A 22,898-nucleotide genomic window follows, 5' to 3' on the forward strand; every position below is an offset into this window, starting at 1 on the left:
GCTGTAGTGTATAATTGGTCGAGATATTTACCTTTTTAAAAACGCTCCGCCAACACAAAGAACATGCCGAATATGTTCTTTAAATGCTCTAAGTGAAGGACCAAACGCCAGAAAGAAGTACTTGAAGCGATCATCATCATCAGTTCAATATGTGTCATCGTATCTTAATTGCATTTTTTTAAGGTCTCACAGTAGTCTGGTAACAACATAAATAAATCTTCCGGTGAACCCTCGCATCTTCTAACGTCCAACATCTTGCTCTCAAAGCTTGCATGTAAGACATGTTGATTTTATACACTTTCTCAAAATCTTTCACAATGTCTTTTGGTTTATACACTATCCTCGAGATCAAACTTATCCGTAGTTAGTATGCCGATAACGCGTTTCCCCGCTTGCCTGTGATGTGGTAACATTTGATCTCTAGCACATGTGTGTTTGTTCATTTCATCCATTATTCAGAGCCTGTACATATTGGAATTTGGTATCACAATACCTCTAGCACGCCATTTACATTTCTCATCATGCTTATATCTAACTTCAAACATGGACTTGTTAGACTCGTACACTCACCATTTGAACATGTTCTTAATTGTGTATTTTCCAAGTGCATCTTACAATTCTCGTTTGTTTGAGAAAATATCATGCACCTTTAAACCGACAACCCCTTTAAATGCACTAGATTCAATAGGAAAAACATGTGCATCATTGACCTCCAGGAGCCATCGAAATGGATCATTCATCTTTCTTTTTCTTTCTTCATCATCCGACTCATAAATACTTACTAATTGTTTCCGAGGGATATATTGTTCGCCATATACCGTTTCTTCGTTGGTCGTTTCTTCGGGGTCAAAATGACCCCATATATCTTCTTCATAATTCGTTTCTTCGGGAACATAAAACGAATTCGAGCTAATATCATCTAAATCAAGGTTGGATGCGAGGTTGAAATCAATGATCTTTTCTTTACATGTACGATAAGTTTCAACTTCAACGGTGGCATCACAACTTGATTGAATAACATTCTCGATCTTCATAGCTCGCGATAATTGTGGATTTATTGTTCATGATTCAAAAGTAACATATAATGGGATTGCATTGGATTCATCCGGCAATACTCTATAAAGCACTCAACATCACTTGAATCAACAATCAAAACTTTGTTTGGACCGTATGTAGTTTGCATCGTGATGCGTACGTCAAATGATGTTGAATCAACACGGATAGAAGTATAGACTCTCTCTTGAAGCATTTCCAAGTTGATTTTCGTTGAAAGCCGGATCAACTTTAATTCACACCCCCCCCCCCCCCCCCCCCCTCATATGTCATGGCTTTTCCCATGGTTGTCCATTGGCCGTTCCACATGATCACACACAAGCAATGCTCGATTGACATACCACTGTTAACGAACAAGGACAACCCAAGTTAGTGTTAAAAAATGTACTAAAGGAAGAAAGAAAATAGGCTTCACAGTTCAACCGCGAAGCAAAATACTCAATTACGAATTCGCAGCTCATCGCAGATTATGAAACTGTGAAGTTGTATGTTTTGACTTTTCGGTTTTATATGATCCACGAAGCCTATAAGGCTTCGCAGTTTGCGAAGTAAATCGCAAACCGCAACGCTATCGGAGAAAATCTTAAAACTCCAAATATAGGTTCAATATACAAAACTAACTTCAAATACACAAAACCTATGGTTCCAAAAGAATTTATGAATGTAAAAAGAACATAATACTTACATGAAGAGCTTGCATCTTGGATTGATGTATAAAAAATGAAGAATTCCTAATAAAGGATTCTCAATGAATAGTACTATTTGTTGAAGCTTGGATTACAAAAAAAAAAAAGGAAGGAAATGACTATGTTGTTATATATATGGAGAATATTACGAGTAATTCCTAAATGAAAGTCTAGATATGTAATGCATTTTATAATGAGTTTAAATATGTAAATGAACCTCGACTCAACTTTATAATTTACCCTTAACAAATTTATTTAAATAGATATTAGTATCTTCTCTAGGATCTCTGCCGAATTGGTCAAAGTTTTGTAACAATTGGATTATCACGAGCTTGATCTCAAAGTTGTTTTCTCTCATGGTGAGTTCCACGATACTCGTGCTAGTGCTGGACTAGCTAAGCGCGAGCATCTCCAAGAGGGTGTATAAAGGCTACATCATATTCTCTTTCCTTAGATTACATTCGCTCTTACAAAGAGTTCATTCAATTTTAGGATCAAGCAGTAATTACGGAAGACAATTATTACTTTTAGTAAGCATACAATAAAAGAAAGCTATTGAAGTACTAGTTCAACTAGATTAAAATTACAGAAACAAACAATCCAAACAAGTCCACAAACAAATACGAAACTACGAATTTTCATATTTCTAGAAATTCAAGATAAGAAAAATGAAATTCAAGATAAGAAAAATTAAAAAGAAGATTATTAAAAAATATTAATCTAAAAAAACAATGATACAAGAAGATAATAATTAAAGAAACATAAAAATATTATGAATTTGAAAATACAAGAAATTTGCTTAAACCTTTTGACGAACTAAAAGTATAACAAAATAATCTAAAAAAGCTGATTATATCAGTTCACTGAAAACTTCAGTCGCGATTGAATAGTAAGTCCATTAACCACTAGAAGAAAAACCCACAAAAATTAACATAAAGCCAAATTATAAAATTAAAGCAAAAGAAACAAGATACTAAAGATTGCTTAAAGGGTATCTTAATTTTATTTCATTTTTTTTTACCAATATCGGCAACTAAAGAAGAGCTGCAGAGAGACAAAAGAGTATCAGCTTTGTTTACATTGAAGTATAAGGAGAGATTGAAGGATAAGGAGAGATTTAAGTTGAAAGGCGGTATTTTGTTGTTGATAGAAACATTAGCTGTTTTCTATTTCCATACGAACACTAAATATTCTCCTAAGAGGTATGAAAAGTAAAAACAAACACCCTCTAAATTCAAGATTTTCTACTAACAAATTTATAGCAATTAAAAAAGAAAAATATAAAACAAAAACAAAAGCAAATAGAAAAGAGAAAAGAGAAAAGTTAGCTTATTGAATGAGAAATTTTGTCCAAACTATACTCCCACCACCATAACTCGTCCAACTAATATAATTTAACTCATCTACAAAAATTAGTTCAATCCACCATAATCCATACAACCATCAAGTAGTGTCCTTTGGTTGGGCAAAAACTCTATTATACCGCACCCAACCCATGTTTAAACGCCCCTTTGTTATGTTATACAAAAAAAGGTGCAAAAACTAACCTCGTTGAGGAAAAATGAACAGCTTTGCTTTCTCTCTACATATATACAACAAACAAACAAACAAAAGAATTGATTGGAAAGGTACAGATGTGATCTTACATATTTACCTTTTCTCCTCCTTCATAAGATCCAAAGCCGTTGCTTCTGCCAAAAGCCGTTGATACTTGCATTTAACTTCCGCCAACTCTTTTTTAAGCTTTATTACCTGCATGCATCAACTCATGTTTATATGAATTTATGCATTTAAAAGTCGCTCTTTTTTATGCTATTTACATACATACCTTCATATCATCTTCTACTTTTCTCTTCTCATATTCCCGACATCTGAAAAATTGTAGTATGGAATTTTGATTAGTATAATCTGCAAATATAGCGTGCAACCAACCTATCTATAGCTAATATGGGAAAAGGAAGAAATTCCATCCATAAAAGAAGTTCCTAAATACTTACATTTCTTTGAGTTTCCTGTTTTCTTCTATAAAATTTGGAGCCTCCTGGTTTGCAGTAATGACAGGCTATAAAAAGGCGAAAAAGAATTAAGATAGAGTAGCAATCAGGCTCCCAGCAGAAAAGATTATAGCAAGCAATGCGATCACACAAACTCAAACTGTCGTACAAACTGAAGGTATGAAACAAGCAGACAAGTTTTTAAGACATCGCTAAAACCACCTCTCACTTGTAATTGAGGTCAGAAAAGGGTAAAGCAGCCTTTGGGCGTGTGCACGCGCATGACATTGCAGGGCAGTGACAATGAGCATGAATGCATGTGTCATGGCTTGAACTTGTATCAATTGTTATATATAATTCACTTGACCAATAGTTGCACTTGAGCTACATGTTTACCTCCGTTTTCAAACCGTGCTCTGCATCATCTGAATTGACCCCGATGCTTGCGTGCCTCTTCAAATTCTCACGTTCCACAGAATCGTTAGGCTCTTTCCTTTTTGTGGATAATCCTGTCCCAATATGAGGGTGTTATTTCTAAGTAGAGATGAGTAATTCCAGTAAGATAAACAGTGGACTCTTACAGAAGCATGTGACCAAATAATGACAACAGTTGACTTTATAAATTTCCAGATTGAAAGACTACCTCTAACTCTATGCCCCTTTACCGCACTCTTTACATGGACATGGTATCCAAGTAAACCACAATGATAGTCCCTGCCAAAGGCCAATAATTTACATCTGTAAAACTTGATCTTTGTAGTGTTCATAAATCCTCTAAATGTGGGCGGGGTTGGCTATCAATGGGTTAATCCGGTTTATTCAGTTCAAAAAAATTAGAATATTAAATTAACAGGTTACCTCCACTAACTGAATTAAAAGAAACTAATTCAATTCCATTGATTTTGAATAAATATAAGAAAAGACATAAAAGATGGCCTCTAAATACCAATTGAGTGTAGCTCATATCTCCATAAAGTGAAGGGAGGTCATCCATTTAACACCCACCCTCTTCAATATTTATAAGAATAGATAAATAAAGTAAGGCTTATAAACAAGAAATATTAAACTGAATTAACCAAAATCTATCAATTTCAAAAATTAGTTTAAACAGAATTATAATCAGCTCCATCCAAATTAATCTAGAGAACAGTTGCTGAGAAATTAATCCAAGATATTTTTTCTTCCAGTCTTTAACAATTTACCAGTATTCCCATGTCATTTCCTTCAATCGAGATTCAAGCTTCTGGAAAAGGGAAGTTCTCTCAAACCCTTGTTTGTTATGTGTTGGTTCAACAAAATTTGCTTCAAGAACACCTAAAAGAGCATTAAAACCATGCATATATCAGACTTTCAGCATATTCACCTCGAAATAATAGTAATAGGACTTGTTTAAGCAGCTTCTCACCAACAACCCCTCTACCCCTACCGCCTTGAATGTTCACAACTGGCCAAAATGGCTGAAAAAGAAGGAGGCAACAATCAGAAGTTAATAAACTAGATCAATGCTGGGAAAATAAAATGAGCGACGATTGATAATACAGGTTATTTTTTTTATTCCATGACATTACGATGACTCTCAAGTTAGGTAGTTCCTTGGCAATTTCTATGCCATTTCATTTTTCAAAATCCAAATGATTCCACCAATTTCCTCACTTAATGATATTTCTACTGCGGTATAACATCTTCAATATGAACATGCACATCCTCCATGAGATGTCAGATTGTAGAAAAAAAAGGAACCTTACCAGTATCAAGCGATTTTTATGGTAGATGCTGAATCCATGGACATTTACACGTGGAGCTTCTTTTATAAATCCAATTGTAGTTATGACCTGACCCTGCATATTTAAAACAGAAAATCACACGAGATGTGAACATTTATTTCTACAGCATATCACTAAATCTGCAGAGGAAGATTCAGAAGGCCACAGAATATATTAAAACATCTAAAGAGAAACTTGTATACGCAACCCCACTTTAAAGGACAGAATGAAGCACTAACAACCACGATCTTTCATTTAAATTATCATCCATAATCAACACAAAAACCCATTTATTGAAGTAACCAAACAAGTCTAAATCATAAATAATATCTGTTTGATTTGTTTTCTTTTTATGTTTTGCATGCATTGAAGAGGAAGATGTTGAGAATTAGGAGCGGCCTCTTGCCAAATAAAAATTGGTAGGGGAAGGCTTGCCCCAGTACACCCTTGTGGTGGGACCCCTCCCTGGATCCTCGCTTAAGCGAGGACGCGTAGTGCACCGGGCCGCCCTTTATTTGCACATTCAGGTGATTCATGATTGACACAGCTTGAATGGAACCCTGATTAATTCATACAATATCAACAAGGAAAAATTCTGCAAACGATTAATATAACCTCTTTAACTCCGCCACATTTAGGTATGTACAAGATGAATTCTGGAAACTTGAGATCATTGGCAAGATTATGATGCTCGACAAGTTGTCCACGCAATATTATTCTGAAAGTTTCAGGTAGTCTTAAGTACAATATGGACAGATACACCTACAAAGCATAAAAAGGTAAATAACATGAGTCACATGTATAGGTGCATTTACATACAGATATTGCAGCACATGTGGATACATAAGCATAGGAGGATTATTAAGCTGTCATTGTAACTTACTCTGAGGGAATAACGTAATCGGTTAGCTACGTGCTGTTCCCTCCAAACAGAAAACTTTGTCGCCTCTTTTTCTATATCCCCACTGATATGAATATCCTGCAACCAAGCCCACGACAAACCAACTCATTGAGAATAATACTATTAAAATAAGGGGGGAAAACAAAGTGACAAGAATCAGTTTCAACCTCAGGATCTCTTTCAAAGTCTAGCTCTGCATTTCCATCGTCACTGAACCATAAATTGTAGATCACAACTTTTGTGCCATGTGGTCCAATATCATCAAACTGCAATCAGATTAAGTTTATAAAAATAGCAGGCAATCAACAAAACCAGAAAACATACTAAATTGCATATAATCAAAGATTTCTCCAAGGAATTGCAGAACTTTGTTCACCTCTTTGTTTCAATTGACATTCATCATATCCTTTTTCTTTTGTTCGTTTTCCCTTTTTTGTGCTTGAATTGAAATAAAAATGGTATCAACATGGTGATTCCATATGAAGTTAATGGCTATAAGCCCTTAGGTTGTATGCCAACTTTGTTTAACAAGGATGGACGCAACCCCTAGGTGTTATAAGCTGTTAATGTTTGTGATACAGATCAGTAGTCGAGTGAGGATTTTGATCTTAAATCCACAAAGAAGTTCTTCTCAAGCCTATGCTTGAAGGAGTGAATCCCAAGTAATAAGAACAATAGCTCCAATGGGGGCTAAGTTTTTTATTAGATTGATAAAAGTTGCATCTTTTACAAATTAAGGGGTATATATAACCATCCTAAAAGACAATAAGGCCTCCATTAGGATTACATCATAAAGAACAAAGCATAGCGTAATAAAAGGAACAAAAGGGATAAATGGCATTTGGGTTAATAATCCCTGTCGTAATGCCTTGAATCAGTATAACACACTACGACAGGAAGCAACGAGAGTAGTATTGTGTTTCGGTTTCTACTTGGATTCGGAATCGTGGGGACATCGTGGGTTTATGGGTTCCAAGTCGGATTAGGTTATATTGGGTATTATAAATACTCCATTATGTAAACCTAATTTGTAATCGGTTTTTCGCCTCCTAATAATACTATTCTCCTTCTGCCCGTGGACTAGCCAACACAACGTTGGTGCACGTAAATCTGTGTTTTTCTATTACTTGTTAATTTATCTTTCGTTAGTTCCGCACAACAAACTGGTATCAGAGCTTTCGGTTTCCAATCGGGGTTTTGTTTTCTGGAAAGAAAGATGTTTGCGATGAACGTGAAAATCGAAAAGTTTACTGGGAGAAATAGTTTAAGTCTATGGCAGATCAAGATGCGGGCTTTGTTAAAACAACAAGGTCTGTGGACGCCGTTGAAGAAGGCAACGAGAATAGTCACTGCTGAGATGGCGATTCTGGAAGAAAAGGCACATTGGACAATTATGTTGTGCCTCGCAGATGACGTCATCACTGAGGTCTCAGACAAAGAGACTGCTGCCAGTCTGTGGATGAAGTTAGAGAGCTTATACATGACAAAATCTCTAACAAACAAACTTCTTCTGAAACAACGTCTGTTTGGCCTGTGAATGTAGGAAGGTATGCAACTCAGGGTTCATTTAGATCAATTAAACACATTATTAATAGAATTACGTAATATTGATGTGAAAATTGAAGATGAAGATGAAGGTGGTGCTTTGATTCTGTTGGTGTCTTTACCGCTTTCATATGAGAACTTTGTTCAATCATTTATTGTTGGTAAAGATATTGTGACTCTGGAAGAAGTTAGGTCGTCTCTTCATAGCAGGGAGTTGCGCCATAAGGCGAACAATACAGGTACATATAATCAGGCATCTGGACTATTTGCTAGCGGCAGTAAGGGAAAGGGTAACGGTGGAAAGAAGAAGTCTAAGAAGCCGTTCTCAAAGGGTCCCAAGCCAGACGACATCTGTAACTACTGTAAGGAGAAAGGGCGTTGGAAAACTGACTGTCCAAAGAAGAAGAAATAAGAAAATCAACCAGGATCTGCTGTTGTAGCAGATGGTGACACCAGCTCTGAAAACGATATTGCTCTAGTTGCTGACAGACAGACTCATCACTCTGATGTGTGGGTTCTTGATTCTGGAGCATCTTATCATATTTGTCCAAGGAGAGAGTGGTTTTTAACTTATAAGCAGGTAGATGGAGGTAGCATTTCAATGGCTAATAGTCATGTCTGCAAGGCAGTTGGAATAGGCTCGATCAAGTTAAGGACATATGATCGCAAGTTCTGCACGTTGAACGAAGTCAGACATGTTCCATTGATGACGAAGAATCTGATATCCATGAGTCTGCTAGACAGCAGGGATCTCAGTTGGTCAGGAAAAGATGGAGTTCTGCATGCCTGCAAAGGTTCTGATATGATTCTGAAAGGTGTGAAGCATGGTACTTTGTATTTCCTGCAAGGTTCCACTGTTACAAGTTCAGCTGATGTTGCATCGTCAGAGATTCACCAAGAAGATATGACAAAGCTATGACATATGAGACTTGGTCATATGAGTGAAAAAGGGATGCAGATTCTATCAAATGAGATTCTATCAAAGGATGATCTTCTTGGTGGTCATAAGGTCAAGAGTCTGAAGTTTTGTAACACTGTGTCTTTAGGAAACTACATCGCAACAAGTTTCCCAAGGCTATTCACATAACAAAAGGCACACTTGATTACATCCACTCTGATTGTTGGGGTCCATCTCGAGTTGTCTTTGGGAGGTCACAGGTATTTTGTGTCTCTGATTGATGATTATTCAAGGATGACTTGGGTCATTATGATGAAGCATAAAAGTGAAGCTTTCAAGAATTTTAAGCAGTGGAAAGCATTGGTGGAAAACCAAACAGGAAAGAAGATAAAGAGGATGCGAACTGATAATGGTCTGGAGTTCTACTCGTTTGAGTTCAATCAGTTCTGTGAAGATGAAGGGATTGCTCGGCATCACACAGTCAGGAATACACCATAACAGAATGGTGTAGCTGAACGAATGAACCAGAAATTACTGGAGAGAGCGAGGTGCATTCTCTCTAACACTGGGTTAGATAGAAGATTCTGGGCTGAAGTGGTGAACACAGCATGTTATCTGATTAACCGCGGACCACACACCGGCATACAGTTCAAGACGCCCACAGATATGTGGTCAGGAAAGGTTGCTGATTACTCAAATCTGAAAGCTTTTGGGTGCACAGTTTACTATCATGTTAATGAGGATAAGCTAGAGCCAAGAGCCAAGAAGGGAGTGTTCGTAGGCTATGGAGATGGAGTTAAAGGCTTCAGGATCTGGTCTCCATCTGAGTAAAGGGTCATTCTGAGCAGAAATGTAGTCTTTGACGAAAAATCTGTGCTTAGACCCATGGTGAAGCCTACAACTGCTACAGAAACTGATAGCATTGATAAACAGGTGGAGCTTCAGGGTCATGCAGAGTGATAGTGGTTTGAAGGAACAAGAGTCAGAAGCAGAAATTGAGCTACCAGAATCTACACCATCAGTTTCTCAACCATCTGAAGCTACTCATCGTAGCTTAGCTCAAGATCGACAAGGAGGGTTGGAGTTGGGCCACCTAAGAGGTATGGCTTTGAGGACATGGTGGGCTATGCACTACACATTGCTGAAGAGGTGGACACTCGTGAGAAATGGCTTGCTACTATGGGAGATGAGATGGAGTCCATTCATAAGAATCAAACATGGGATTTAGTCATACCACCTCCAGGGATAAAGATTATTTCTTGCAAGTGGGTTCTCAAGATGAAGGAAGGGATATCACATGCAGAGGGAGTTAAGTATAAGGCTAGAGTTGTTGCTAGAGGTTTCAATCAGAGAGAGGGAGTGGATTATAATGAGATATTCTCACCAGTAGTCAGACACACCTCTATTAGAGTGTTGCTAGCTATAGTTACACATCGGGATTTGGAGCTTGAGCAACTTGATGTAAAGACAGCCTTTCTGCATGGAGATTTGGAGGAAGAGATATACATGACCTAACCAGAAGGTTTCCAGATTCCTGGAAAGGAGAATTATGTTTGTAAGTTGAAGAAGTCCTTGTATGGACTTAAGCAGTCTCCTAGGCAGTGGTATAAGAGGTTTGACCCAGGAGCCTATATGATTGTTGTGTCTATTACAACAAACTCGAAGATGAGTCTTTTATCTATCTGGTGTTGTATGTAGATGACATGTTGATAGCTGCAGAGTTCGAGATGAAGGATTTGGGTGCAGCTCGGAAAATTCTGGGAATAGAGATTTACAGGGACAGAAGCAACAGGAAACTTTTTGTCACAGAAGGGCTATATTCAGAAGATCTTGTCAAGATTTGGCATGTCTACCGCAAAGCCCATAGATACTCCTAGTGCTGCAAGTGCAAATCTGTCTATTGCTTTTGCACCTAATTCTGCTGAAGATATTGCAGAGTCTGTTAGTGTTGTTAGCAGGTTTATGGGTGAACCTGGCAAGGAGCAATGGCAAGTTGTGAAGAGGATCTTTCGATACCTAAAGGTACATCTAACGTTGGTCTCATTTATGGAGGTGATACAAAATGTTTGGTGACAGGTTTTTCAGACTCGGATTATGCTGGAGATGTTGACAGTAGAAGATTTATGACTGGTTCTGTTTTCACTCTTAACGGTTCAGTTGTCAGTTGGAAAGCTACTTTACAGCCTACAGTGACTTTGTCTACTACGGAAGCAGAGTATATGGTACTAACTGAAGTTGCTAAGGAGGGGATTTAGCTTAAAAGACTGGTTAGTGATCTTGGTCTGCATCATGATCAGGCTACAGTGTATTGTGATAGCTTGAGTGCAATTTGTTTAGCCAAGGATCAGGTTCATCATGAGAGGACCAAATATATAGATGTGAGGTATCATTTTCTGAGAAGTGAGAAGAGGGTCAAGGTGAAGAAGGTAAGCACTGCTGACAACCATGCTGACATGTTTACCAAGCCTATTCCACAGAGAAAGTTTCAACACTGTTTGGACTTGCTAAACGTCAGAGATTATTAGTTGCCCGGTGGGGCCAACTCCGAGGCAGAGGGAGAGATATGTTCATCTGGTGCATCTGTTATGTTTTCCAGAGGATTCAAGTCAAGGTGGAGATTTGTCGTAATGCCTTAAATCAGTATAACACACTACGACAAGAAGCAACGGGAGTAGTATTGTGTTTCGGTTTCTACTTGGATTCGGAATCGTGGGGACATCGTGGGTTCATGGGTTCCTAGTCGGATTAGGTCGTGGGTTCCAAGTCGTATTAGTTTAGATTGGGTATTATAAATACTCCATTATGTAAACCTAATTTGTTATCGGTTTTTCGCCTCCTAATAATACTATTCTCCTTCTGCCCGTGGACTAGCCAACACAACATTGGTGAACCACGTAAATCTGTTTTTTTCGATTACTTGTTAATTTATCTTTCATTAATTCCGCACAACAATCCCAAATGGCAAAATAGTAATAATCAGAATCTGGATAGAAAATCAGCATTGTCCTTCAAATGATCGGAGTGCAGTGTTCAGGGCCACACGTCGTGCCAACTAATCCACACAGCGTGTGACTCAAGTGACATGCCGAGTGGGAGAGTGGCTCAGCATGTGGATGAGGTTCTGCCCGTCTTCGTGCGAGAGTCGTTTTCCCCCCATAGTTGTGAAAGGCGAAAGGCGAGTCGAGGCGATAAGGGCAAAATATTCGCCTCGAGGCGACAAAAAAAATTAGAAAAAAACAAAAAATAAAACCATAACTCAAATTACTAGTTTAACTTCTAAAGTTGTAAAATAAAATAAAACTTCTAGTCTAAACTAAGATCCTAATTCCTAATATCATATCAATCATCATCATCAAACTCAATGTCATCATACTTCCTTGCCTTGACCTTTTGCACATACTTCTAACAAGGATTCGTTCTTGTCGTTTTCGATGTATTAGAATTACTAATACTCATGTCCAACAGCCTGCAAAATTTGGAAAATTAGACTCTTGTAAGCTACTATTTCATACACTTTTATACATTTTCACAAACTTCCATAGAGTTGCAAACACTTTCACACATTTTCAGTTCACAAACTTACATAAACTTTCACACACTTTCATAACAGTAGCATAAATTTTCATAACAGTAGCATTAGCATAAATTTTCACACTTTCATAAACTTCACCTAAACTTTCATGACTTACTAATAATAACACAAATCACAAAATTTGGGCAACATAACAGTAGGATGAAGATGAAAAAAAGAAAAATAGAAGAAAGGAGTAGATTATAGAAAGAAAAATAAAAGAAATGAGAACAGAAAAGAGTATTAGAAACAAAAACAAAAACAAAAGAAAGGAGAACAGAGACCGTACCTGGTTTTATGTTATCGGTGCCGTTGGGTGGGTGGAGAGGAAGTTTCTGTGTGGATCAATCGGTGCTGTTGTCGATATTTTGCTTTTTTTTTCTCCTATACTTCCAAAGGTTCCGATTTCTTTAACCTAAAATCCCTTTTATATTTCTTTCTTTCTGATTTCTTTTTTTTTTTTAAACGGTAAGTAACCACCTAAGTTCAGAAGGCAACCGCCTCTGGCCTCAGACCGCCTCTCGCCTATGGCAGCCAGGCGGGCGCCTTCTGAATAATGCCCGCCTTCCAGTGAAGAAGGCAGGGGAAGGAACGCGTGGGTCGCCTCTCGCCTCAGGCGACCCAGGCGATCGCCTTTCACAACTATGTTTCCCCCAATTCCAGGAATAGCCTCACACGGCGTGTGACCTGACTGGCACGCCATGTGAGGAGCATTCTCTCCTTGGCCTCCCTTCACTCCAACTTGGTCTTCCTTCGCTCCATCACACGGGCCCGTGTCGGAAATGCCCTCATCACTTTGGTTTGGCGTTTGGCTTATTGTAACTTTCTTACTACCATGACTTTGCAAGTTACCAACAGGTAACAGTTACTTGTTCTGTGTGCAGTTATGCTTGAAATCCATCACACGGGCCCGTGTCGGAAATGCCCTCATCACTTTGGTTTGGCGTTTGGCTTGTTGTAACTTTCTTGCTACCATGACTTTGCAAGTTACCAGGTAACAGTTACTTGTTCTATGTGCAGTTATGCTTGAAATGCATATTAAGTAATGAAAACTGCACGAGCAAAAGTTAAGTTCCTTATCACCAAAAAAGATACAGAGATCTGAGGTTCTCTGTAATGAGCCTCAACTATTAGCAAACAAAGGTATCAAAGGCAAAAATTCTAAGAAGGATACACCTAATTTAGATTGGAGTCTTCTCACCAATCAACCTATAACTCGATCACAGTCTTTAGTCTTTGGGCCGTAACAACTTGGTATCAAAAGCCAAACATTATGGGTGGTTTTCACGAATTACAGCAATAGTTTGAAGCCTTCATGGCCATGGCCATGTATCAGGAAGACAGTGCTAGGGATCGGGCAGAACAGGAGGCTGAACAACAATAATTGAGTCAACAGTTAAATGATTTGCCAAGAGAGTTGGCTTTTTCTTGAACAGACACTCGAGACCAAGGGAACAACGACGTGAATTGGTGAACCGATGGTGGACAAAATTCCAGACCGAAATGTCTCATACTACAAGTCTAAACTATTTTACCCATTTACTTAAAGTCTAGTTTCTCTATTTTCATTTTAGCGTCAAGAAGCAAGAAAACTACAATAATTTGACATTGTTGGAGACTTGGATGAAAAAATTTCAATAAGAAATGGTCAAAAGAAAGTAGGAAATGAAAGACCTTCAAGAAGTGTCCTCATTGCTATTGAATCTAGACAACGGTTGATTTTGTGATGAGGAGGCATTTCGTTGGTAGCTGCTTCATTTTTTTCTTTTTTTAAAGAGGGGGGGGGGGGGTCTGCAACCAGCCGTAGTCGGATGAACTCCTCTCGAATCTGTATTCAAGAAAGACAAAAGGAACTACCAAACTGGTTATAATTTGACCTGTCTAAGACTTCTGAGTACCAGGGCCCAAAACTAGCTAGAGCATGGGCTAGACCTGTCTAAGCGACTATCATGGCGACCCTCACACTTTACACGTGCAATTTGAAGCCATTATGACCTTGTGGGGGACAAGGCAATATATCAAGCTCAGACAGAAAGGGAATAAGCAGCCAACAAAGCAAGGCAAAATGATCTGAATGTCAAATTAGAAGAACTATATAAAGACTTTGTTGCCAATCAACTTCCTTGCTAAACTGGCGCTTTGGATCTGTCTGTTGGGTTCGTTAAGCCATTGCGAGAACTTTCTTTTCTGTCAGTTCACAGATATTAACTTAACACATCTTAGGATTTGTGCTGGCAGTTCGGTGCTCCTTTTCGAACAAGTGGAAATTAGTCAGGAATGGGTTTATACTACTTTGTGAACAATTTTTTTTTCTTAAGATGTTTGTGGGGAAATTTAGGAAATGAGAATCAAGAGATCCAGCGTAAAGTACGCCGAAAGGAGGTATCCTTGATCACTTTGAAGCAGACATTACAAGCACATGCACAAATAGAGAAAAAAAATCTCCTTAGCCTCAAAGTCAAAAGACCATAGCATTAATATAGCTCACCTCTCTTTTCAATTCTTGATAATTATTGTTATAATCATTTTTAAATGGAGCCAAGGTTTTTTCACTCTTAGATGGGAAAAAACCACTGGCAGGCGGTACACCTTCTAAATGAGTCATTCCTTGCATGGGTGACATGAGTTGAACAATGTTCAAGCTCTCATGTCCACCAAATTCATTTTAGAACATTAAGGGAATCTCTATTAGAATATGCTCCAACACTTAATACAATGGGTATTCTCAAACCATAAGTTTTGAGAGAGAACTTGGAATCTTAATACTGAAAAGAAGTGTAGAGAGCCTTCGATGTTTATGTGAATCCATGTACATTATATGCTAATACATGTCGCATCAAATTAAAGTGAATAAACTAAATAAAATGAAAATCCTCAACATATGAATAAAATGAATATGTATCTGAAGGAGTAGACAATGTTGGATGATAAATGATGGGTGACACAGAAGAGGAAGAAAAGAATCTTACTTGTTGCAGAAGCTCTGCTTCTGTTGAATATGGAGACCACTGTAACAGCATGGAAAGATTAGACATAAAATGCTCCTTCCCAGAGCGATGATGAATTTCCATTTTGCCACTTACACTATTAAACTCATAATCCACCTGCAAACAGAACAAGCTCTTCAAATATTAGTTCTAGAAGTGAAAATACAACGTGAGAACATGAAAACCGGAACTTCTACTTCACTAAAACAATGTAAAATCATATCCATCAAGGTCAATCCAGGACCCTCATAAATCTTCAAATGTATCCCTATAAGGTGAATGTAACATTATTCATCAAATCAGCTACTAATTCATCAAATGGGCGCAAGAGTCAAAGCACAAGGCTATGGCATGTGCAAGACTGATAGAAACAAGTGTAAAAAGCAAACAGATACAAATCACAGAAACGAAACCAAGAAGGATGAACTGATAATATTGAATGAAGATACGAACCCAACAGAAAGTAACAGATGCAAAGCAGAAATGGGAGAAATCCCCAAATCAACCCAGAACCTAAGTTCTTCTCTACTCAAAGAGTAGAGACAACAAGCCAACCAACAATTTTATTCCTGCCCTCCTTAAACTCTCCACCTACTAGAAATACCCTACAAAATACCTGAATTACCCCTAAAACACATCGCAGCTCTCCACCTCTATACGAATCATAAGTAGCTAATTATATCCTCTAACTCATTATCACATTCTCTATCAATACTCTCCCACAAACGAGGATTTTTGTTGGTTGAATGCAGATCCATCCTTTCGAGAGGCACCCTTCAAATCCTGTAGTCTTCCATGGAATCAAGCATTGGAACACTGCGTCCCTTTTAGGAAATAGAACATTTGGAGCAACCAAATCACAATTGCCACAATCTTTAAAGAGTTGTCCAAATAGTTTCAAGTGGAAAGATGAAATAATTTGGTTAGCATCCAAAACAGAAAAGCTAACTTCTGCGACAATTTGCCAAAACAGACTATCTTATACGGAAAACATGGAACTTTGGCTGAAAAACTTATGATGTTGCTCCAAGCATGAACCTGGTCTTTGCCAACTAAGAGGAACAAAAGGTAACCCAGTCCCAACATAGTCTCAACCGTAAAGAATTCTCTGCCTCCACAGTCATGACATTTTTTAAACAAATTAATGTCAGTACAAGAATAATCTTATGATTAATAACCTCAGGAAACCAGCCTTTGCTTCCTCATTGAAAACCCTTCCAAAAGTTTGAAGCTTCAGCAGAAAACAAAAATCAAGCAAACAACTGGTCTCTCCAATCAAAATAATATTGGCCATTATCTTACCTGCCACGAGGGCGAGCCTTGGCGCAACGGTAAAACGTTGTTGCCGTGTGACCAGAGGTCACGGGTTCGAGTCTTAGGAGCGGCCTCTTGCCAATTAAATTGGCAAGGGAAGGCTTGCCCCCAATACACCCATGTGGTGGGACCCCTCCCCGGACCCTCGCTCAGCGGGGACGCGTAATGCGACCGGGCCGCCCTTTTTTTTTTTTTATCTTACCTGCCACCTCTAACTGCATGTCTAATTTCAGCTGTCCCAATTTTAACCATCTTCTCTCCCATTGCTGGATATGTTCCCTCTTAATTCTATCCTTTGGTCTTGAACATTGATTTGTGTCCCTTGAAATAGGAGATAAAATAGTACTTAACATTGATTTGTGTCCCTTGAAATAGGAGATAAAATAGTACTTATAGTTATATAGACAAGATTGAGAGAAAACTGAATATCTGATTATGAGAATGTGATATGTATATATACATAGGGACTGTAACTAGGAATAAATTCTAATTACTACCTAAACTAATAAATAGTTACTTAAAGCTGTACACCTCAATATATATATATATATACATTACACTCCCCTCAAGCTGGAGCATAGATATTATATTATCATGCCCAGCTTGTTACAAATGTAATTTACCCGAAACTGACCATGGAGAAACAACTTCAAAGACCAGATTCCTGAAATGTCACTCCCAGTAATAACAATATCGTCTATATAGACGACAAGAAGAATGGTACCCGAAACAGAATGTTTATAAAAGACAGAGTGATTACAGTTGCACTTCTTCATCCCAAAATCCTCAACTGCTTGGCTAAATTTTCCAAACCATGCTCGAGGACTTTGTTTCAACCCATATAGTGATTTGCGGTGACGACAAACTTTGCCATACTCCCTCTAAGCAACAAACCCTCGTGGTTGTTCTATGTAAACCTCTTCTTGAAAATCACCAAATAGAAAAGCATTTTTTATATCTAGCTAATGCAATGGCCAATTAGAGCGGGTAGCCAGCGAGATAAAACGACAAATAGAGGTAATTTTGGCAACTAGAGAGGTGTCAGAATAATCTGAGCATAGCCCTTTGCAACAAGGCGAGCCTTTAAACGAGCAACAGAACCATAAGAATTGACTTTCACAGCACATCCGACAGATTTCTTGCCAATAGGTAAATTTACCAAATCCCAAGTATCATTATATCCAAGGGTTAAATGCACAATTGGTCACTGAACTTACATGGTTGTCTTAAAATGGTCACTGAACTTACATGGTTGTCTTAAAATTGTCACTCAACTTCAATTTGTCTCAATAAAATCACTCAACTTTGACACAAACAAGTGTAATGGATCCATTGGTAATTCGTCGTTCTCCATAATGGATCCAACAGGTCGAACCAATTGATACAAACAAGTGTAAAAAACAAACAACAGATACAAATCACAGAAAGGAAACCAATAAGAATGAACTGATATTATTCAATGAATATATGAAACCCAACATAAAGTAATAGATAGAGTGGAGAAATGGGAAAACCCCCAAATCCATCCAGAAAATAAGAGTAGAGGGCCTCGAACCAAACAACAATTCCATTCCTTCCCTCATCACACTCATAACTTAATAGAACTATCAACATACTTGAATTACCCCTAACAGAGAGCACATCTCACTACCGCTATATGGCATAAAAATAAATAACTATACCTTTAACTCATTGTCAGATTATCTATAAAAGGCACACTTCATATAATTGCCACATTGAAAATGAAACAAAATCTAAACAGCTCCAATAAACAAGTAGGCACAGGATGCTTATTGAAATATAAATGGCAAGAATCAGAAATTAAATTGATGCTCAAGTGTGTAAATGAAACTCACCATGGGCACTACTATCCTGTCGTAGCCCGTTCGTGATAAAAATGTATAAGAGAGAAGGCCAATGCTTTGAGTTAAGGTGCTGTTCATTCAACAAATCAATAAGGTAAGAAGCTTAATTGGCCTCATATTGCACAACAATACCAAATACCAATACAAGAAAACTTTACCACAATTTGTCATTGATCTTTTCACAAAACTATGCTTATTTGATTGGCAGTGGATCATCAATTTATCTAACATATCAAACAATTCTGTCAAGCACAGCAACAAAGTGATCTCAGCAATGAGAGATAATAATGGCAGACTTTATACCAAAAACAATGTTAAGTTTCAGGCTCACAAAATTTTCTTGCATAAAACATTCCACAAGAGTAAAATCTAGCCATGCTTCTCAACTTGAACTACAGAAAAGCAAGCACAAAACGAAAGAAGCATTAAAAAAATTCTGCTGTTACTTTTTCAAAGATCAATCTAGAGCCTTAGTCCCTAAAAACCTTAAATTCAAAGCAACATTCCCAAAACTCAGTTTCTTCAGAGTTTGAAACAAAAAACCAAGGGATGGATTCCATAAACTTCATGATCATGCATTTTATTGTCCATTAGGAAACCCCTGGAGATTAGAGCATAATTGTAATTTATTTTCTTCTTCCAAAATCTTGCAAATTGGTCCATGAGATTAAATGTATCTGTTCTTAACTCAATAATTTGACTAGATATAATAAGAAAAAAGGTCCATCTTGACATGCAAGTCAAAGTCAGTTATCTTTTGAAATCTTTTTTTTTGACATCAGTTGCACAAAATTAGTAAGTAATTTTTGCATGATGCTCTAGAGTGAAATGTATTAAACATATTCATAAGAAATCAATTCCAGAATATATAAGATTAAGCACTATGAAGAAAGAGGCAGGGATGAGTAGAACAGATGTATTTTTCTAACCATTTTAATAGTAAAGGAAATATTATTGTTAGAAATAATTACAAATATAAAGAATGTATCATACTGGTCTAAGCAGTAGGCACAAGACAAAAACTCAACGAAGTACAGACTCGCAATCACATTTAACACTGGAAGACAGTGTTGTATTGGCCCAGAAGCAGAAAGCATAAAGATGGCAAATAAATACAACACCATCTTGTCCCTTAAATTTAAAAGACAATACAAGCTCTTAGATATGTGGGCACTATACTGCTCTCAGATTATCCATAACCAGAAGGAAGAAACCAAACAATAATACACACGAACATCTAAACAAAAAGTTAACTTCTGAATTTGTTTTACAGAAGACGAAGTGGAATTGAACGCAAGGAATGAGTGAAAAATTGATTTACGAGGAACATTCATAGAAAATAACAATAACTATAAGAAAATGCCCTAAAGTTTTTCCCATCAAAATATTCCTCTCATTAAATATAAATAATAAGAGTGAAGATAAGTAATAAGATATTGGCACAATCTTGGATGCTATAAACAATCATATTGCCAGATAGCAAATGGAAACAACCAAACTCGAGTAAAATATCAGCATGAAATTTCAGTATTGCAGCCAAACCTATCGCGTAAATGGCGACTGAAGACAATAGCATCTGCCCCAAGTCTCATGGTGCTGGTCTTAAAGCCATTACCGTCTAAAAAACCAACAATTAGTCTACAAATACAAAAAAGGATAATATAACTTGTAGATCATGAAAAAGATCCATACATTGTCCTATAGTTGATTTGGATTTTTTATCTGAATATCCAAAACTCATACAATGTCGCATTGCTTCAGGATCCATTCCGCCACCGTCATCTGGATGCATGTTTGAGTTTTGGACCAAGATTTAGGTATTGTCTTATCTATATAAATTTTATATCAAAAAAAAAAAAAAAAACTAAACGATAGAACTTCAAATACCTCGGATTAACAATGATGGACTTCCATTTCTTGGATTTGCAATTTTATCTACAATGACAAAAGTGGCTCCATTTTGGATCTATTCAACACAAAGAATAGGGAAATGGATAGCAATGACATCAGCCGATGATATCCACATGTAAAAAGATAAAACACTATAATACACTTAACCAGTCAACACATATTTGTAACCTATTGCGTAAATGGCGAATTATGCAACTCAAAGCTGATAGCTATCAAAGATAGCTTGTAGCTGATAGTTGATTGATAATAGTGTTCGGTAAAATAGTAATTTACAATTAAAAAGCACAATGACTAATTCTGGTATGTGTGATATTTATATAAACAAAAATTAACACAATGATTAACTATTCAATTTTTAGACTAAAAAAATTGCATTTTTCTATCTTTAAAAGTTACCTCATCAACTGCGTTATCAAGCAACTCTGCTATTGCTGCAAACATGGGGTATAAGATAGTAAGCAATACACCAATAGCAAGTTCAATACATCATCAAGAAAGTACACAAAACGGAACAAACATTAACATTAGTCTACGTACCACCGAAGGCCCATTGATGTGAAGTGGCATTTGAATGAAGAAACATAGGGTGGACATTGAGATAATTCTTTCCATCTGCCCCACAAGTAAAATAAACCTTAAAAAAAAAATCTATGAAATGAAACAATAGATCAAGCATCAATAAACATTCACAAGTTCATATGAATTCTACAAGGTTTATCATTGAGAAAGAAAAAAATAAAACTCGAAAATCCCATATGGTTATTCAATACTACATTAGCTTGTGTTAGAACCAATTTTTTGGCTGATCCTTAACACTACGAACAAACCAAACTGCTGCTGATAAGCTATTTGGACATCATATTGTTAAATACCCACTCAATGGATTGGCTATTAATTCCTGAACTTATCATCACATAATGCAGAATAGCACTAAACCTTCAATTTGTTAATTTTTTAGCCCAATAAGGTTTCGAAATATCAGCTAAATGGTAACTTATTATAGCTGATTACAAAGCAAAGTTTTTGGTAAGAAGTTGCTAGCAATTACTGGCTGCTATTGAACACAATAACAGGCTTTACTTGCAGCTGAAATGTTTTGCTTGCTAAATATCTTGGATTCAACAAGCTATCAAATAAATAACACAAACAATTAAATTCACCTAAACCACCTAGTCACTGAACTAAAATTTAAGAACCTAAAATTTCAATGCAATTATATATACCGATGAGTTTTGTTGCTGACATTCATTAGTGAAGAAATTTATTCAAGATTGTGCAAATTCGAATTTGCAAAGTCAGCCATCAAATTGTAGTGAGTAACTTTCCATTGAACAAAATAAAATGCTACAAATAAAATTCCTACAGTTAAAATTGTAACATTTTTTTCTGTAATCAAATGATAATTTACAGTGCACAATTACACAAATAAGCCAATATCACTTTTTCAAAATCATTAGATAATTCAAGCTTAACCAAAATGCTGATCAACTTGTTTGAACTGTTCTACCATCTTGTTGACAGTCACCAAGAAAAAATAAAACTTAAGCACACATTTAAAATTATTCATGACTAAATTGCATAACTTTATAATTTTATTGAACTCCACATCATTCATGATATTAGAGCTAAAAGAAACAAATTGTAGAACATATGAGAAATTCAAAAAACTAGGTTTCTATGTTTTGATTATTCAAATGCCTTTTAACGATCCTAACAAAAAATGCAAACAATTTAACCAATAACACCAGAACTTTATAGCAAAACGCAATTTTTGGTCCCTCTACATGACTCAATGGACTTGCAACATAGTATTTTCAATTATTTCAAACTGAAAGAGGGAGTACATACTGTGAACGGTGGCCTTGGAAGCAAAAGTGTCAGTGTAGTTCCCAGCTTTCCAAAATTGACGACAAAGTGGTGCTGGGCATATGGTTGTTGCAAAAGAAACACCGGTGTCATCCACAGGAGATTCTGACCTTCGATGCTTGGCTAGTGAGACATTCTCACTATTTTTCTTCTGAAACCCACCCTCTGACTCCAGTTTAACTTCCATTTCAGCTATTCCAATCCCAGTATCACTACATAAGTACAATATTTATATAAAGTTGCTTAGCAGAAGATGGTGGACAGTCAATTATTATGAACATAATAATCATTTAAAAGAAAAAGTCAAAGTCATTATTTTTTTTATTTTTTTTTATCATAAAGTCATTATTTTTAGATATAAAGAAAAACTAAAATTCAAGGATATAGTGCGAAAAACTGAAGTAACATTATCGTATTTAAAATAAGTGCAACATTTTGTAACTATTCAAACAATGAACCATAGAACCCAATATCAAACCAAAAAAGACTTGTGACAAAACCATATCTCAATGCATAAGTACTATTATTACTTAGTACATAATTG

At 36.8% G+C, this 22,898-nt stretch overlaps 1 protein-coding gene across 1 annotated transcript in view; it reads right to left on the bottom strand.

The window, feature by feature from the left end:
- Window positions 1-2,559: 2,559 nt before the first annotated feature.
- The window catches only part of LOC136230218 (protein MICRORCHIDIA 6-like), a 29,052-nt gene continuing 8,713 nt past the window's right edge, over window positions 2,560-22,898 (bottom strand). Inside the window, exons 4-22 of the mRNA XM_066019221.1 lie at window positions 22,337-22,566; window positions 21,026-21,100; window positions 20,885-20,919; window positions 20,465-20,543; window positions 20,270-20,359; window positions 20,120-20,195; window positions 18,569-18,647; window positions 15,381-15,515; window positions 6,565-6,663; window positions 6,380-6,475; window positions 6,112-6,258; window positions 5,479-5,571; window positions 5,139-5,190; window positions 4,936-5,047; window positions 4,377-4,447; window positions 4,130-4,242; window positions 3,737-3,801; window positions 3,568-3,610; window positions 2,560-3,491 (exon numbers count right to left, since the gene is read on the bottom strand). Coding sequence (XP_065875293.1) covers window positions 3,390-3,491; window positions 3,568-3,610; window positions 3,737-3,801; window positions 4,130-4,242; window positions 4,377-4,447; window positions 4,936-5,047; window positions 5,139-5,190; window positions 5,479-5,571; window positions 6,112-6,258; window positions 6,380-6,475; window positions 6,565-6,663; window positions 15,381-15,515; window positions 18,569-18,647; window positions 20,120-20,195; window positions 20,270-20,359; window positions 20,465-20,543; window positions 20,885-20,919; window positions 21,026-21,100; window positions 22,337-22,566 — 1,792 coding nt within the window. The 3' untranslated portion in view covers window positions 2,560-3,389. The remainder of the gene's footprint in view (window positions 3,492-3,567; window positions 3,611-3,736; window positions 3,802-4,129; window positions 4,243-4,376; window positions 4,448-4,935; window positions 5,048-5,138; window positions 5,191-5,478; window positions 5,572-6,111; window positions 6,259-6,379; window positions 6,476-6,564; window positions 6,664-15,380; window positions 15,516-18,568; window positions 18,648-20,119; window positions 20,196-20,269; window positions 20,360-20,464; window positions 20,544-20,884; window positions 20,920-21,025; window positions 21,101-22,336; window positions 22,567-22,898) is intronic.

Source organism: Euphorbia lathyris, chromosome 1 (assembly GCF_963576675.1).
Source record: "Euphorbia lathyris chromosome 1, ddEupLath1.1, whole genome shotgun sequence".
In the NCBI taxonomy this organism is placed as follows: Eukaryota; Viridiplantae; Streptophyta; class Magnoliopsida; order Malpighiales; family Euphorbiaceae; genus Euphorbia; species Euphorbia lathyris.